The sequence below is a fragment of the Octopus sinensis genome, linkage group LG21 (genome assembly GCF_006345805.1).
Source record: "Octopus sinensis linkage group LG21, ASM634580v1, whole genome shotgun sequence".
Lineage (NCBI taxonomy): Eukaryota > Metazoa > Mollusca > Cephalopoda > Octopoda > Octopodidae > Octopus > Octopus sinensis.
Window position 1 is genome coordinate 7,988,866 of NC_043017.1, and position 19,937 is coordinate 8,008,802.

Sequence of the window (19,937 nt, forward strand, 5' to 3'; positions counted from 1 at the left end):
CCACCTATAGAATCCTGCTCATGAAGCATTTATCAACCTGAGTCTACAATAGTAAGAAATACTTTCTTAACATGCCATGTAGTGACATTGAATCCTGGGAACATGTGTTTGTGAACAAGTTTCTTAGATGTAGGCATAACCTTGTGTTTTCATCTCTCCTTAATATCCAATATTGGTTGGTTAATTTAGTTATTTTGAATATTTGAATTCATATAATATACTGATTTTCTTAACAGCAATCTCTCAACTGCAAAGTGAGCATGGTATTGTTGTTAGGGAGATTGAAGTAATTAGGGTTATGAGATTGCCTAAGCTGCAAAGATCAGGTGACATCCTAGCAGCTACTGTCAAATGATCTACCTCAGAATTGCTTTCTGTCCTGAAGTGTTCCAATATCTGCATTTTTGTGGGTAGTTATTGACTTCTATGAAGTTTTACAGTATCTGTGTTTTTGTAGGTAGCTATTTAGAATCTTGGAATTATGTTGCAATATTCTTTATCTCTCTGTAAAATACTTTCTTAACTTCTCCAACTATCACGCTTGTTGTTTATTTCCAGGTCAACTTTAAAGATGTTCCAATTGTGACCATCACATCTTTTATTAATTTTTAAAATAGTAGGTTGTGATTTGGAGGAAATTTAGCAGCTACTTTTAGCAAGTCAGGTGATCATGTAGATTTTTCCTTTATTGTACAGAGGCAACATCACAAGCAATGAAGTAAATCCCATGTATGCATAAGGTCAGTTGAAAACTACCATACTGCTATTATCACAAGGGACGATAATATTGTGGACAACTAAGCCAGATCCATTGGTCATCTTTACAGAAATAATCTGTAGCTATAGAGAGAATAGGGTGAAGTCCAGAACCAAATAAAATTGATCGGAGTGTGTGTCAGCAGTGATAAATCAAAGGGAGAGTTTATGGAAGGCGAGCTAAATCCAATTACTGTGTTGGAAAGCAAGAGCCAAGACATTAGACTTTCTACTTCTCACAGTAATTGAATTTGACATTCCAAACTCTTCTCTAGAGAGAATAAACTAAAGCTGTTGCACAAAATGTATGAGAAAAACCTTTGAAAAATCTTCTTTCTGTTGATTACACAAAAAACTAATAACTTGTTTAAAAAAAAAAATCTTCATTATCTGTACTATATTGGTTCTGTCTCCATCATCTAAGGAACTGTTGTCTCCTCAACATTTATCACCTCTGACACCATTTATTCATGTTCAGATGACACAATTCTCTACACTCATGAATAAAATCCTTTAAACTAGTTAGCCTGTCTTTTGCATATAACTTATTGCTCCAACCTGTCTCCCACTTCTATTAATGAAAGTTTCCTTATGCTCCTCTTCCTACTTGAGCCTCTGGGTCTACACACAATATATCTTTCCTCAGACACAACAATTATAAAAATAAGGAGCAATGTCTATATCCATGAATGTATTTGAACTATGAGATATAGCATTGAGATGAAACCAACAAACTTTTTTTTTTGTTACTGAAGAGGTGAGGTGGCTATGGCCTCATAATGCTAGGAATTAAGCTAGGAAATCCAGTCACTTGTTCATTGCCTGTCTGCCCTCTTCTCTCTCTTTCTCTCATTTAATGTCCCATACAAGTATGCGTAGGATTGCTGGTTTTACAACTGGATATGCCTTTCCTACCACTTACTTTATTTTTCAACCATAAAGAAAAAATGGAGACTGTTGTCAGCTTGGACAAACTGAGACAACCATACAGTTTTATGCCTTGCATTGAAGCCAGAGCCAGTGGTTGTAATATAAATAATGGTAACAGTCAGTAACAACCATTTTGCTTACCACAACAATTGCTACACATCAATTATGTTATTGCCTAGAAACCTATTACTTGCATATTTCAACAGAGCTTATTTTTAATAATCATAACTAATCTCTTCTTTCATGTAGTTTCAGATTACATTCTTTCAAATGTATAATTTTATATGAGACTTTAAAACTTCTGTTTTAATTAAATTTTAACAAACAAACAAAAGAAACTTTCTTTTTCTCTCTGCTCAGCATTAAATTAGATCATGAAACCTGCATGTAAGCTATGTGGTTGTCATAATTTTCCATCTCTTATCCTGTGAGAAGTCAATCTGTTAAAATGCTTTGATTTGTTCTACTTGTATATTGTTGTGACAACTTCTGCACCTCTATATCCACTGCACTTACCTGGAATATAAGAATTTCCAAATCCTTTTTTTCTTTTTAAAGACTGTTTACATTGCAAGGGATTACATGATTGTCTCATTCTTTTCTTCTTTTTATTTATTTTCTCTTCTTTTATTTGAAATATCGTACTCTTGTTCAAATTGCTCTCACTGATTGTCTTGTCTGAGCAACTTGTAACAGTACTGTCTTGGCTTCTATTTCAATAGGAAGTCTTAACTTCTACTGTCTTAACAGTTCTAAAATGACTTGGTTCCTCTATCATGTTTTACCATGAGCTATTAATTCCTTCTTTACCTTGTTGAAGCTATACTTAGACTCTTAGACTTCTCAGTAGGCACCAACTACTGACATCTGATTTGTGACTCCAATTCTCTCTACTAACAGAATAAAATGGAAAGAAAACCTGTGTGCACAAAACCGGTAAGTTCCTTCTGCATTCTACAAAGAATGGTCTCGTAATACATCTCTTTCTATGTGGGTGTAGATGCTTGCTACCCTCCTCCTTATCTGTATAGCGCCTCCTTCAACTATTATTATTATTATTATTATTATTATTATTATTATTATTATTATTACTACAACTACTATTGCTGCTGCTGTTGTTACTGCTACTGCTGCTGCATGATTTAGAAACAAATAAGTTCATCAGTCAGTATTAGCTAAGTAATAAAACCATCTTTCTAACTGTTTTTAACCTGTTGTATTGTTTTTCAACAAAAAAAGAATTTCAATAAAATATTAATCCTGCCGTCAGTCTCTCTCTCCCATCCCATTTTCCCAAAAGAAAACTTTATCAAAAAATATTATCAATTGATTTTTTTTTTTTTTTTGCTGCAACTCAATATTTTCTTTATTTCTGCTTGACCTTTAATCTTTGATCAGTTTTTAGTCTTGATTATTCTGATTTTCAAGTTGCCTTTATTATCATCCTTTTTGTTGTTGGTCTGCTGACCAAAGCTGATTCCAAGAAATAGTACATGCATGTTCCGATCTGGTTTTTCAGTTCAGTGCAAGAAATATTGTTATTGTTATTATTATTATTATTATTATTATTATCATTACTCTTATTATCACTGTTGAGGGGAGCAGACATCTGTGTTGGAGCTCCACAAAGGTGTAACTTTTGACCAGATTACCTTATGAAAAAGGATTTTTTTGTTCCACTTTTGCTAGCCAAGTGCTTTCAAGTTGTTTGGTATGGAGGAGGGTTTTGTCTTTGATGTTTTTAACTTTTTTTATAATTTTGGCAAATAGCCTTTTACAGTATTTACATACAATGCAAGATGCACCTCAAGTTAAAGAGCAAGAGGTTCTCACCACAGTGGTGGTAGCAACAACCTTAATAATATCAGCAAGCATATCCTCAAATTATTTTTAATTGAAAAAATATTTAAAAAAAGCATTTAAAAAGCAATTATGAAAATCTCAAAGGACATAGAACTTCGATCTAAACACTTGCAGTTGTTCAATAGAAGACACAAGAAAAATAGTGTTTGTAACATTGAGTAGGTAAGAAGTAAGCAGTGTTGATAACAACAATAACAATATTCTATCTTTTGCAAATGTTTTGAATCAAAAGGAGTGACTTGTATAGTGCATGGATCTCAGAATATGGGGATCCAAAATATGAGGGGCCAGGGATATTGGCAGTGGCATTGAACCATGGTTTTCTTGTGACTTTTGTACAATAGTATGTATATATGATAAGCATTGGAATGATTGCAACTAATGAGCCCAATAAATCAGAAAGCCATCCCAGAACTGTATCCCTCTTAGTGAGTGGAGCAAAGGTAAATCAGATTGTTGGTGCAGGGCAGAAGGTTCAGTTGCTACATGTGTGATAGTAAAAGCTGCTGAGTGTCTTCTGTCTGGAATACAAAAGGAGCAAAAATGAGAGCATTTCATGTAACACCAATAACAGTAGGCTTTGAGGTGAAGAACATGACTATTGTTACCATTGTTTCGAGTCATAGCTCTGAATATAACCAGTTGGAATGGAATGAAATTGCCTCATCCTCAGTGCTACATATATGAAGGCTGACAACTGAGAAGCCAAGGCGTCCTCTCCAGCACAGGACTGACCAGAGGCTGAGTGCAGCAGTAATATCATCTTGGAATGATGGGGAGGTAGATGCAAAAAAAAAAAAAGGGTGGGAAGCTGTTGGAGGCAGCAAGAAAAAGGGAATGAACAAATATGTGATCCATGAGAAGGGGCAAGCAAAAAGATGGATGTTCAAGGAGTACCCACTCTCTCATGAAGCCTTACTTTTAAGCACCCATATTACTTGATTTTGACACTGTGTGTAAAAGAAAACCAATTAAAAACTATTTTGATTGATGAGGAAATGGAGATGATTACAGTCTAATAAATAGTTATTGAAGACAAAGTGAGTGGTCTATCAACAGTTGAAAGATTACAGCCTTGTGGATGTGGGGCTCTTCAGTTCAACTCTAGATAAACATGCTCAAGTGTAATTTTGAAAGTGATCAGAATGGGAGGTAATTAGCCATAGGATGCCATTACACTATTTAGGTGTTAACTTCTTACCTTTGTATTTGTTTTGTGCATCAAATTTTTAACTTTACGTAACATATTGTGTTATTTCCCCACCCTACAATTTATTATACATATGTATATCCCTTGGTTTTGCAATCCTTTTGTATGGTGCATTTTGTATTGTATGTATGGGGCCTTATGGCCATTATCATCATCATCATCATCATCATCATCATCATCATCATCATCATCATCAACATCATGATTATTGCATATCATAAGAATTAACTAAAAGGGTTGAAAACAGGATGAACATCTGGCTACCAAATCAATTTTCAAGGCTTAGGTCAGCCTGACACTTGCCTGAGGCTGTGCAATGGAACTGACCCAAAACTGCATAGTTGGGAAGAAAGCTTCTTGACCATATAGCCACAGTTGCATGCATGCATACATTCATTCATTCATTCTGAGACTAATGACCTAGTGTAGAACTCAGTGTAGATATGGTTCAAAATGAAGCATTAGTCAAGTACAGAGTGATAATAAGAAAAAGATGACAAAACGATTATTTTATGAGCTTCATTAGCTTACAGCGGTTTCTGCTTTAAGATGCAGTAGATTCACAGTTGAGTATGTGAGTAACATTTTATAGTTTCATTGGAGCCTTGAATATGAAGTGCAATTTATTTGGGAAAAAAATAAGTAGAAGCCCTTTATCTATGTGCGTGTTTTTTCAGAAAAAAAAAATCGATGAACAGGGGAGGAGCACTGCAAAGCAAAGATGGACCATGTGGTAGTAGGACTACACTTGACATTGGTGGTCAACATATGCCTGAACTACAACAGGCTTGTCCTACAGAGAATGTTTCCGATTACTTTTGGGTACCCCCCTCATATATATATATATAGAAAAAAACATTACATACATGTTGGCTTTCTCATTGATAATGCTTTTTTTTTTGTATATACATAAATGTAATTCTTTTCCCTAATAAACTGCATTTCATATTTGAGGCTCCAATGAAGCTACAAGGTGCTACTCAAGCACTCAACTATGAGTCCACTGCATTTTATAGCAGAAACAGCTGTAAAGCTAATGAAGTTCATAAGATAATTATTTATTCCTTTGTCATTTTATTTTCTTGTGTGTGTGTGTGTGTGTACATGTATATACTTTTGACAGGTGTAAAGCTTTCTTTCCATAGGAATTTGATTTTCATATTAGCCATGTCTGAGTTCCCCCTGTTCACTGGTATAATTAATAACACTGAGATGATTTACACTGGCAAAATGACCTAGCAGTTATGAGTGCAATTATGCTGTATGGTTCATGTATTTACTTTACAAACACATGGTTTTGAGTTTGATCTGACTGCAGAGTACTTTGGGCAGGTGTCTTCTAATATAACCTTAGGTTGACCAATACCTTATGGGTAGCACCTAGTAGATGGACACTAAGTAGAAGCCCTTTATCTATGTGTGTGTGTTTTTCAGAAAGCCACTGCAATGCAAGATTGGGAAGAATGAGTTAACAGAAAGTAAAACAAGAACACTGGTTTATATTTTTTTTTACCTTGTTTTTGATTTAAAAATCCATTATTAAGAAGATGGAAGGCAAGCTTGCTTTGTCTGTACTGATCAAAATAACTAATCAGTTATTTTTCAAATGCCAACACTGGAAAGGAGGGGCTCTGGCTTATGCAGACTGGTTATGTTAAATCAGCCAACTAGCTGATTTACTATTAAGATACAAGCATTGGATAGAAAACCCGGAAAGCCAGTGCTTTACTAATGAAGTTTCTTGAATCAAGTTAGACACTCCCTTGTCATTCTTATCATGAGAAATGTAGTGAACCGATGATTGGTTCATGGTAAACCTGTAAACAACAATAGTATTGTTCATAAATTGTCCTATAAAAACATATATGTATGTGTATGCATGAGTATATGCATGCATATATATATATATATATATATATATATATATATGCATGCATATACATGTATGTATGCATATGCATGCACGTGTGCAGATATCTATATATGTGTGTGTGTTCACAAACACACACACATACAGTATATGTCAGATGTATATATGTACGTATGCATGCATATATGCATGTATGTATGTATCCATGCATTCATGCATGTGTATATAGGCATAGTTGCATATATATGTTGGCATGTTACATATGTAAGCATATGTGCTGTATATGTATGCATATATTGGGTCATCCCATAAATAATGCAGTTTTCACAATTGCATGAACTAAGAGTTGGAGGGGACAGAATAAACTACCTGCATCAACTTGCTATAAAAGCAGGTAATAATTTTACCTTGTATTTATTCTTAGTGTAAGTTTTGAAGAGTGCAGTTTGATTTTAACAGTTATTTAAAAATTTTTTATTGAGCCTGCAGCCATGTGGTAAAAAAGCAAACTTCTTACCACACAGCCATCCCTGTACCTCATTGTCAATACAATTAGTAAGATTGTGTGTGTGTATACCTGTACCTCTGTTTCTACTTATGCCCCATAACTTGGGTGTTCAACAAATAGAATTTAATTGAATAAATACTAGGCTTAAAAATATATACTAGAGTTGATATGATTGATTAAAAGAACTTTGAAGATGGTACCCCAGCATGGTCACAGTCCAATGACTGAAATAAGTAAAAGAAATGGGGACTAAGCAAGTTGCAATGCAGGCAACCCAACCCTACTAGGAGAGCAGTAACTGTGAATAATAACTAAGCAGCTAACACTTTAGTTCTGCCACAGAAAACCTTTCTAGCACCAGTGTAGCATGATAAGATATACTCAGTTCATGCAGTGAAATGGTTGGTCCTAGGAAGAGCATGCAGCTGTAAAAAAAGCCATATCAGAAAAAAAAAAAAATGGCAATTTCCTCTGTTATTGTGTGTAGCAGATGATGAGGTACTGCAACAGGAGGTGAGACTGAGACCTAGCCAATCCATGCAAGCATGGAAAAATGGGTGTAAAAATGATAAGATTGAAAATAAAAATGACAAAATCTAGAAGTGACAAAATACAAATAGAAATCCTAACTAGCTGCACAGTTATATAAATATGATTTTTACACACACACACACACACACACACACACACACACACACACACACTGTTCATCACTCTTTGTATTGTTAAAATAGAGATGGGTTTGTATATTTCTCTTATGTTTTATTTTCTCATGATTGGTTGAAGCTGTTACTGCCAGCTAACAGATCCACTGGGTTGCTTTCCCTTGCTCTCTTCTCTCTATCTCATACAGTCTCTCTTTTTCTCCCTCTTTCTAGTCAGTTAGGCTGTTGTTGTTGATATTGGTCACAAAAGCCAGTATTCCATCTGGCTGCACTGATGCTGTCTCTTGTTTCAAGAGCTGAACACTGTGTGTGTGTGTTTTTGTGGTGGTGTATGGTATGGTTGCTAACTATCTGGCTAGCTACATGTTGGTAAATCTATTTGTACAAGTGTAGCTATGTTTATGTGTTGCTGTGTCTGGTTATGTGTTATGTGTATGTGGTTTTGAGTGTGTCTGCATAAGTGATATGAACTGATGTTTATGCATTACTATTTGTACTGGTGGTGGTGGTGTGTGTGTGTTTTAGTCAATCATGTGTGCAGGTGTAACTGAATTTGTGTGTATGTACATATGTAATGTATGTTTGTATATATGATTTATTGGGTTTTATGTGCTTTTGTGTATGTATGTATGGAATGTATCTATGTAATGTATGTATCATTATGTTTGTGCCTCTGTTCTTAGAGTGTTGTGTATTTCTCTCTATAGAATGATTAAATAGCTAGAACTTACCATTCCATCTCCTGCCTCTACCCATCACCACCGACACCAACAACACTGTGGTGTGCAGCATTGGTTGATATTATTGCTGCATAACATATTCACAGAAGCAACTTCATCTAACACCCCCTACACACCGACAACCATCTCCCTCCTCTCTGTCCCACACCCCTACATTCTACTGTCAGTTTGGAATACAAAGCAAACAATAATACAATTTGATATCAAAATTATCACATTGCTTTCAAACCGTTTTCCACTGAAAAGATCAGCATCCTTGTTCCTTCATGGGGTTATATAGATTTCACTCTTCTGCCCTTCCACCCTCCCTTATCATCATCATTATCATCTTCATTATGACCACCACCACTATCATCATCGTTATCATCTTAATCTTATGTATACTCACATCTTTGCTTCTCTATCTTAAGAATAATGAGTGACAATCTGTTGTTGTATTTGTTTCCTCATCAGGTAGAGCTGTGCAAACACTGCACACACACACACGTATTAGACCACATATGAGTGTGAAAAACATACAAATGATATCACAAATATTGCAGTAACACATGGATGCATATATTCAGACTTTCACACTTGTTTTTGTTGGTGTTGTTTTATTTATTTATTTATTTATTTATTTTTGTTCTCTGAAGTTGAAGGCAAAAAATAAATAAAATAAAAATAACGAAATTACGACAGGTTTCCAATATTTTCATGGAATAACCAAAACAAGAAATAGCTGCTCTATAATACTTAATGACATACATACACCACATGCATACAAGAGAGCATCAACATAGCTGCTTGACCTACTAGAAAAAGAAGCTAAATCTTGCACAAGTCACACCTTAAGAAAAGAACGAAGAACACAATAGATAACGTAGTCATGTAGTCTTAGGTAATTCATGTTTGGCTAAAAGACAGAATGATTTTGGCTGGAATGTTTTTGATCAAAAAGATTTTCTGAATCAGAACTGATGTGTGACTTAAACAGTAATAGACATACACATACAACACAACTCACACAGTAGGAGTCATTGTGAAACATTTTACTGTGTTTGTGTGAAATTTTGATGTTGTTGGTGGTGTCCTTTAGTCCCAGGTCAACTCTGATTGACCAGATTTATAACCAAAGGCATCCTAACCATAACAATCCCTGTTTGAGACTACTATGCTTTGCTGATGAAATTTGATAAGACTGCAGTATGTCTGTGTGTCATCATGTTTGATAACAAAGATCAGGGGTTTTTTTTTCTATAAGCATGAAAATAAATAATTTTCTATGAAATTAGGTGTTAATCTTTTGTGATTGTTTCCTTTTTTGTTTTAAGAGTCACTAATTTTTCCTGCAAGGTTTTGTTTTCTTTCTCCAAATAAGAAGTAAATTTCAATGCATTTAGAAATATTTGCATACAACATTCAGTACATCACCTCCTTCCTTTGTTATAGAATAGAATTCTTTTAATCTTTTTTCTTGTTTCAGTCATTTGACTGCAATCATGCTGGAGCACTGCCTTGCGGGGTTTTAAAAATATGTTCTGATCCCAGAACTTACTTTTTAAAGCCTAGTACTTGGTCTCTTTTACCAAACTGCTAAGTTACAGGAATGTAAACACACCGATATTGGTTGTCAAGCAGTGATGGGGGGGACAAACACAGACACAAAAACACACACACATACATACATACATATGTGTGTGTGCGTGTACCCACACACAATGTTCTTCTTTCAGTTCCCATCTGCCAAATCTACTCACAAGGCTTTGGTTGGTCTCAGGCTATAGTAGATGACACTTGCCCAAGGTGCCATGCAGTGGGACTGAACCTGGAACCATGTGGTAGGGAAGCAAGCTTCCTATCACACCTAATAACCTTTCCTTATTTAACATGGTAGAAAGAGATTTGAGGAAGATTTGGCTGTTAATTCTAATTGGTCAAACAGCCACATAGAGGCTCCCAAAGGAGTGACTGGAATGCAAGTCTCATTGAAGCAGAGCAATGCTGTATTGTTCTATAGATTTGTTCTATAGATTTTTTAAAAGTAATCAATGTCCCATTTCGACCAACTTGTTGCTGCAGGGAAGGCAAAATTAAATAAATACAATTTATCGCAATATATAGCAACAAGTTTTGAGGATGCGGATTTTGTATCTATTTTGAAAATTTTACTTTGATTTTGGTTTTATTTTATTAGTTATCTTTTTTATTCCTGTTGAATTTTGTTTTCTTTCTTTCCTTAAAAAAAGAAAAATAAGAAAAATCAATTTAACAATATAAGATTTCTCACAGAAGAATGTACATACAAATGCATTCTGCTGTGGTATTGGAAGTTTTAAGTCTATGGTTTTGTTATTACTCAAGTTTATAACCTAAATCCCACAAATGTATAAAAGTATATGGTGTGAGTATTGCTAATTTAATCAATATTTTTGTCTTTCTGGCCAGGATATATCTCAATCTCCTGAAAGTCTATTGACTTGGTTTATCCCACTGAGAACATTGCTAGCCTGTGTGATATCTCTTTGACCATCAGTGCTTATGGAAGTTGTACTTTTTTTGGTTCATTTTTTTCATTGCCTTTTTAGAAATTTTGGCATGCCTAATTAGTATAGGATTTTGCTGCTAAATGTAAGCATTTTAGATTGAAGTTAATTGATGATGATGATGAATAAATTATTTACATCATCAAAATATAGCTGCTCCCAACAGTAAAAGCATTACAACAGTGTTGAAGCCACCCTTCACTGTGTTTCAATACAAAATGTTTTCTGATTCCATCCATCTGAAACCATACAGCTAAGCATTCATTGAAGTAACATTTAAATAATTTTATACAAAACTACAAGACCCCACAAGCCTTGGGACCAAGAGTTCAAGCTGCACCCTACATACTGTATAATGTTGACCAGGCCAACAAGGCTCAACAATTAGAGGAAGACACCATGCTCCAACATCTGTTTTGGCATGGTTTCTGAGGCTGAGCTTCCTTCCTAATTCCAGTCACATTAAAGAGTGTACTAGGTGGATGTTTTTACCTGACATTAGTACTAGTAAAATATTCTTGCAAGAATAAAGGGCATCAAGGAGTTTCTGTAACAAATAGAAAGTAGGAATGAGAGAAAGTGTGGTGATTTAGGTAAGGTGATGAGAAACGAAGTTATAGTTGTTAAAGGGTGATAGAGGAGACAGTAATGGAGTAATAACTGTTGGAAGTGGGGGAGGAAGTAGATAATGAGGGGTAAGGATCCAGAGAGAGTTCTTGAAAGAAAGGTTTGGGGTAGGTTAGAGAGAGAGAGAGAAAGAGGAGGGTATTGAAGTTGTAAAAAAGCTGTGGAGTGAAGGAAGTGAGACAGAGAAGGAGTAATGAATAGTAGTGAGCAAGCAACAGAGTGAGGTGGTGACATAAGAGATATTAATGAGAAAGTGATGGTTGAAGTGAGTGAAGAGATGGATAGATGAGTGAAGGTTGGCACAAACAGATTGATGGGAGCATGTGTGGGGTGGCCATTCATTGTTTGCAAGGTTCATTGGTGGTAGGAAGGTAAAAGATGGAGGGGTATGAGTGATGGTGTGTGTGTGTGTATGTGTATTTATATACATATATATATACACTTACACATATATATATAGTTAGATATCTATTTATATATTACTCTACCTCTTCCATCGTGCATATAATGTATGTGTGTGTGTGTGTATGTATATATATATGTATATATATATATATATATAAATATAAAGGTTAGTTGAGTTAAGGGTTAAAACAACCGGCTAAGGGATAGAAGTATCCATTACACTACCGATATATTACCTATACTTAACCACATACTTAAATATGTGAACATATTATGCTCATAGGTTATAGTTAAAGACAAGGATAAACATGGGTTTATCAAGAATCAAAATTTAAAGAAAACAGAAAATGGAGAAGTACTGATGAAGAACAATTGACGTACATCAATTATTGTTTATTAATTCAATGCAAATAGACTGCAGTCCATCTAACAGCTGTTTCTGTTTCCAATGTTGTATGGTATTGCCATTGATATGCAAAAATATGTAAAAATATTTATCATATTTGGTAATAAGACCAATTTGAAACAAGGATATATATATATATACATACACACACACACACTTTTTGTTGCGATTTATATATATATATATATATATATACACATACATATATTATAGGAGTCCTATGGTTACACGTTCATAGGAACATGTTTGAACACTTAGAATATAAAACTGTATCTATAAATAGATGCAGTTTGTTCACAAGAATAACGATAATTATAGACTGTAGAAAAGAATTTCATGTATTAGCTACACAGTAAATAATAATGTTTAAAGAAATAATTGAATGTGACAAATATATATGTTGGTTTCTCTCCTCTGGGAATTCCTGAAGCTCTTCTTTGGGTTCTCCCAAATGAGAGAAAAATATATTTGTCTCATTTGATTATTTATCTACCTGTCTATCTAAAGAATCACACACACACACACACACACACACACACACAAACACGCACACCTATCTGATTAGTGCTTTTTAAAATTGTATGATGTCATCATTATACATTAGTAATAGCTGTGTGTCTGCATGCATCTGGGTAAAGTCTTGGAGAAAGTCATTGTTATGCACCTTTTGTAATCTTACATATGCTTAAGTGAACTTTTAACCAAACATGCTTTTAATGAACAGGTGTTCTTAGCAGTATACCTTTGTGAATGTGTTTTGTGTTTGTACCATAAATTGTTATTGAGATTGGTCAAATCATTAGAGCATTCAACAAAATACCTTGCCATATTTCTTCTGGCCTTTTAGGGCCTCATTTAAAATCTCACTCAATTCAATCTTTCATTTCATCCTTCTAGCACTCAATAAAATATTACCAATTGACTACTGGGATGGCTCTAGTTTCTTTTCTGTAAATTTGAGGCCTTGTACCTGAGTTGGAGATTGTTGGATAAAATACCTTGTTTTATTTCATAACATCCCCTTACATTCTAATCTTAACTGTCACTGATGTCAACTTTGCCTTTCATCCTTCAGAGGTTGTAAAAGCAAAGTACCAGTCAAAAGCTGGGGTTGAATTTCAACTAACTACTCTCAACAGTTTCTGAACTTACTGTTAGTTTTCCATTGCAAAATGTTTGAAATATTTCTCAATATTTGATAATGTAATTTGATCAAAATTATTTCATATAAATCTTCTGTTGTGCTATGAATGTGAAGGACATGTGAAGACTACAAAGAAATGAAGCTAGCATGTTCCACTGGATGTGCACTGTTAGTATGCATATATGACAAGTCAGTCAAGAGAAAAATTGGGTGTAAGAGGAATCGTTTATGCAAGAGAGAAGACTTGCTGGTATGATTATTGGATGGAACCTGTGGAAGAGTAAGATCCAGAAAGGTGTGGGAGAAATTAGTGAAGACCAGCCTTGGGTATTGAGCCTCTTGGAGATGATAAAAATGATTGATTTGCTGTGCTCAAGAATACCAGTCTATCTCAGCAAAAATGAGGCCCTAAAAGCATACCGTTTGTGTATATATGCCTCCACACTCAATCTGTTCTTGTCACACCTCCCCCCACAACTCATCTGTCTAACACCAATCCTTCCATCATTCTTCTAACAATGGCACTGCTCACTCAGGTGCTGTAATTTCATGTTATCGATTATCCCTTTCCTTTAAATCACTTTTGTCACCCATCCCACATTTTGTTTTCCATTAAACACTCCTTTCCCTTGAACACCCTCTTACATCTGCCTTTGATGAGCCCCCACACACATTTGTTCAACCCACTAGAATAAAAATAATGAAGGGAGCCAGACTAAGCTTTGGGCAATGGAAATTTGACTTAAAAGTGCTACTGGAAATTTGAAAACATTGCTGAAGTACTTTAAACAAAAGAAAGTCTTTTGAAAGTACTACTGGAAGTTTGAAAATGTAGTTGAAGATAGAAGTATCAAACTGATCCACCTGCACAATTTACCATCAATTGAATTAGAGACAAGCTTGAAGCAGATGGAACTCTAGTTCAGAATGACTTCAAGAAATGTTCTGGAAGACTGCCATCATTGATGACTCCAAAAAAATAAAAGAGCACTAGAAACATATTGCCAAATTTCGAGAAAATGTGTAGCAAGTGTGTTGTGAGACAGGAATTATAAAATCAAGCATCCATTGCATTTTGAAGCTCTGTCATTGGAAGAGTTACATTCCAAGAAAAGTCCCAGATGTCAATGAAGATGATCTAGACTGAAGAGTGAAGTTTTGTGGGTTACACATGGCAAGATGTATAAAGAAGCACACCTTCCAATAAAGATTGTTTGGAGTGATGAGGCTACATTTAAATATAATTGGATCAGTTAAACACTACAGCTTGGGGACCTGAGAGTTCACATATTACAGAGGAACATCATATTAATTTACTAGAGGTTAAGTATGGTGCAGCTTACCACCAAAAAGATTAATTAGACCACTCTTTTTTTAATGGTATTGTAACTGATCCCATTTACTTGAACTTGTTGTGATATGTCATGCCAAGCATTCAAGAAGACTTTGAAAATCTAGAGTTTATTTTCAGCCAGATGAGACACTTCAACACTACAATAGTAATATAAGGATGAAATTTGCAAAACAGGTGGATTGAACAAAGATGTTCTGTAGAATACTCTCCATGTTCTTCAAACTCCACCACCACTAAACTATTTTTATGGAAATACTTTAAAAATTTAAAGTACAAACCAGCCACAGTTATGATCTAATGGCAGCCATTGAACAAAATGTTTTGTTGTTTGTGATTCCATTGTTTTGTATTACCACCAGTGCCAGGACCAGAACATTTATCATTTTGAAAACAGGCATTCATGAAAAAATTAATTTCTGTCTGTAAATTCTATTAAGTTTTTAAAATGGAATGTATTTTAATAAACACTGATTTTATAATCATTCAATTTGTGTATATATTTTTTTTTGGGTGGGGGGAGGCACCCTGTATATACATCTGTATATGTATAGGCACTGAAGTAAGTATGTAGTTAAGAAGTCTACTTGCCAGCCTTATAGTTTCAGTTTTAGTCTCACTGTGTGGCACCTTGGGTAAGTGTCTTCTATTATGGATTGAGATTATTATGGGCAAAAAGATAGATTCCCTTTCATCATGTGTCAGCGATGAGAGAGTCAAGAAGGAAGAGTGAGAGAGAGGGAATGGTGAAGGAGAGGAGAAGAATATATATATACAAATATATACATATATACACATATATATATATACATATATATACATACATATATATACATATATATATATATACACACATATATATACATATATACATACATATATATACATATTTATATACATATATATACACACACGTGGAGGCGCAATGGCCCAGTGGTTAGGGCAGCGGACTCGCGGTCGTAGGATTGCGGTTTCGATTCCCAGACCGGGCGTTGTGAGTGTTTATTGAGCGAAAACACCTAAAGCTCCACGAGGCTCCAGTGTACTCTTTCACCACTCTTTCTTCTGTTGGCCAGCGGGGTGGCGTCATTCGAAGGCTAAAGCAATGCAAACGCATTGTGACCAGCGATGTGTAACAACATCTGATGTCTGGTTGGTCACGTGGTCACGTGATATATACACACACACATATATATATAATACATATACATATAATATATATATATACATAACATATATACATATACATATATATACATATATATATATATACATATATATATATATTATATATATATTATATATATATACATATATATACATATATATATACACACATATATATTTACATATATATATATATATATTATATATATATATACACACATATATAATACACACATATATATATACACCACATATATATATACACATATATAATATACAATATATATATATATATATATAATATATATATATATATATATATATATATAATATATATATATATATACATATATATACACATATATATACATATATATATATATACAGATATTGGAAGAGCGTAGGCTCAAAATGTTAAAGACTTTCACTTCCTGAGCGTTAAACTAATACATCTGTTTGTTGTCTACACCACCTGTCTTCCTCTTGTTTTTTTTGTGAATTCTCCCCATACACACACATACACATACATATATATACACACACACATATATACATATATATATACATACACATACACACACAATATACATGCTCACACTTATGTACATATAAAAGCATGTGTATGTATATATGTGTGTGTGAGTGTCTATGTGTAATTCTTTCTCCTTGTCTTGACATTACGTGAGAGTTGTAAATGTGTGTAACTCTCATACAAACAATGTCAGTCATTTCTAAATATTCTGCAAACTAATGTCTGGCCATGGGTAAATATTAGCTCACCAAGAAACTAGTGAGTGTTGGTGACAGGTGAGGGTTTTCTGGTTGTAGAAATTCTTCTGCAGTAAACTCTTCCTGCATGGAAAAGTGGATGTTAAATGATTGTGTGTGTGTGTATTTAAATGTATATATAAGTATGTATGTAGATATGTATCATTGTCATCATCACTTTAGCATCAACTTTTGTATGCTTGCATGGGTCAAACAATGTTTATTTAGGTAGATGTTCTATGGTTGGATGCCCTACCTCTTACCAATGCTTTCCTGTTTCAAAACAGTGTAATATCTTCCCTCAGCCATTCATGTGTTTTTTCCTTCAGAATATTAGAAATGAATGACACAGATTGTATGACAGTGACAGCCTTTTACAAATATCATATGATGTCAAGAGAAGGGGACATACTCCCCCACCACACACACACAGTCGGCTTCTTTTAGTTTCCATGTACAACATCTACTCACAGGCTTTCATCAACTCTGGAGTTATACTTGAAGACACTTGGCCAAGGTGCTGCATAGTGGATTAAATCTGAAAACATGTAAACTTTGTAATCACACACATACATACGCCTGCTCTTTATGTATGTATGTATGAATACCCGATCACGCGGTTAAACCATTGGGAGTGAAGGTCTCCTAACCTTTGTTAGGGCATCCTTCTAGGAGAAGGTAACTGGGATAACTCCGACATAAAACCTGTGGCTCAGTGGTTACCGATGATGTTGACTCGTTCTTCTTTTTGGATTATGGCTGCTGTTGCTTAGTGAGTGGGATTGACTCAGTGCATAGCCTTTCCTTACTTTAAAAGAAAATCTTCTTGCACAGGCATTGCACGATAACAACATTGTTCATGATTGTTGATGGTGCTGTGAGTCTCAACTGAATGGCAGGCTGTAGCATTAAAAAGCAAATAAAAGTCACATTCGATCACAGCACCAATAACAGTTAAGCTTCATGCAATGGCCATACTCGAGAACGAGGGGGCAGCCATCATGTATGTATGTACATGTGTATGTGTGTGTATGTTTATGTGTGTATGTGTGTGTGTGTGTATATATATATAATATATATATTTGCATATAAATATATGTGTAAACATGTAAATATGTATTTGGATATGTAGTATTCTCTTTTCAAACTACTTTCTTTTCTACTAACAACAACTACAGCTCCTAAATAATAAATATACATTGGCTGTTAGCTTCAGACAGTATTTTTATCACCAGTTTTCATTTTGTTTTTGTTTATTTGTTTGTTCTCTCTCCTCTGTTTGTCATATGATAAATTTTATAACATTTATGAAGGAGTCGTTATTATTATCCCAGCAAAAGTATGGAAGTTTGGAAAAAGAAAAGTAGTCTTTGTTTATAATGAATATCTAATGATATTTCGATGTAAATTTTTAAAATCATTCACAAAATGTTTAGCTCCTCTAAGAATACTAACTCAGTTTTCAACTCTGTCTTTATTGATTAGTTAAAACTTATGAAATTTAATCTTGAACAATCCTGTATGTATGACACTTGTGAGATTAGTGTGTTGGACTATTGTCCATATGGCATAGGTACAAATTTTACTGTAGCCATTATGTCATGGGCTTGACCAAGATCCATAACTTTGCTAGTTTCAGTTTGGCTCAAATAGTTTGCTCGGGAATAGTGTAGGTTATGAATAAATAAATATACAGACTTATATACATACTTATTTTGTCTCAGGAAATTAAGCCCAAGTAGCCTTGTCGATAGATTGGGGTGTGAGGGTTGAACTACTGGCTGGTTTCATTGTTATTGAATAATTTATCAGGATTTGCTCACTTTTCATATATTTATTGAATGTAGAATAGATTCCATTGGTACTTTATGTTTGAGTGATTAGCAATATAGTGAGCATCTGATACCTGTAATAATAATATTGTAAAATAACCACTGATCTGTTACTGAAGTGCTAGTTCTCTATAACCTCTTTCATGAAGAGTAGTATATTATTATTATAAAAATATCTTACTTCCAGCAGATTTATACATTGAAATACATTATAAATAATGTACTGTAGCCATATTTGAGTCAATGGGTCATGGCTGAAAAGAAAGATTCATCTTAACAGACAACAGTTTCCTGATATCTTCTTTAGACCTAGGGTCTTATTTGAACTCTTACCCTTAGAAGCTAATAGAATGCCCATAAGTTACACATAATCCTTTCTGCTTACAATAACAAACTGTAACTACCCTCTGTTACCTCAATGTGAAACTGGGCCCCTGGCAAGAACACAGCACAATGTTGATGTTGGTACAGAAACTATTGATCCTTTAGTCAGTAGATTAATATGTACTAACAAGTTGACTAGTTCTAACCAACAAAGCTTTGTCAGAATATTCTTAAAGGGAAAGCCTCTGAGTAGTTATTGAACTTATTAGGAGTAGCAGCCAAGTCTTCCTTAAATTACTTCCTGTCATTTTAAAAACAGGACATATTAGAGAATGTCATCCTAGATGCACCACATATGAATGAAAGAAAAGATGTTAACAGTTGATACACCTTTGAGTATAAGTCTGTTTGATTAGGGCTGACTTGATATCAAACATCAACAACAGTTTGACTAGATGTATGAATTAATTGCAAATGATATTATACGTTACAAGAACCTATTCAAGGCAACTGACATTATACATTAGGATATTATAAATTATAAGAACCTATTCAAGACAACTTGTCAAAGCATGTATCTACCACTTGCATAGTGACTATGTCACCAATTACATTACAGAATATATACCTGCCATTCCATCTTCTCAAATTAGATACTATAAATTATTTCTGATATTATAACTGTGCTGTTTTATCTCCTCAAGATAATTGACATAATTGGTAAAATGGTTGCACAGCAAGTGATAGACACATAGTTGTAGTTATATCAGCAAGTGTGTTTCATCTTCTGTCTCAAATAGGTGCCTATAATGCCTACTGTCAGACACTAGATGTAGTTGTTCAAGT

At 34.3% G+C, this 19,937-nt stretch overlaps 1 protein-coding gene across 3 annotated transcripts in view; it reads left to right on the forward strand.

Annotated features, from left to right (window-relative positions):
• Positions 1-19,937, forward strand: part of LOC115222967 (protein SCAI) — a 291,294-nt gene that overhangs the window by 227,241 nt on the left and 44,116 nt on the right. Inside the window, exon 5 of one of the 3 annotated variants that reach the window (XM_029793385.2) lies at positions 2,587-2,622. The exons of the other annotated variants lie outside the window; for them this stretch is intronic. Coding sequence (XP_029649245.1) covers positions 2,587-2,622 — 36 coding nt within the window. The remainder of the gene's footprint in view (positions 1-2,586; positions 2,623-19,937) is intronic. 3 annotated transcript variants of the gene reach the window in all.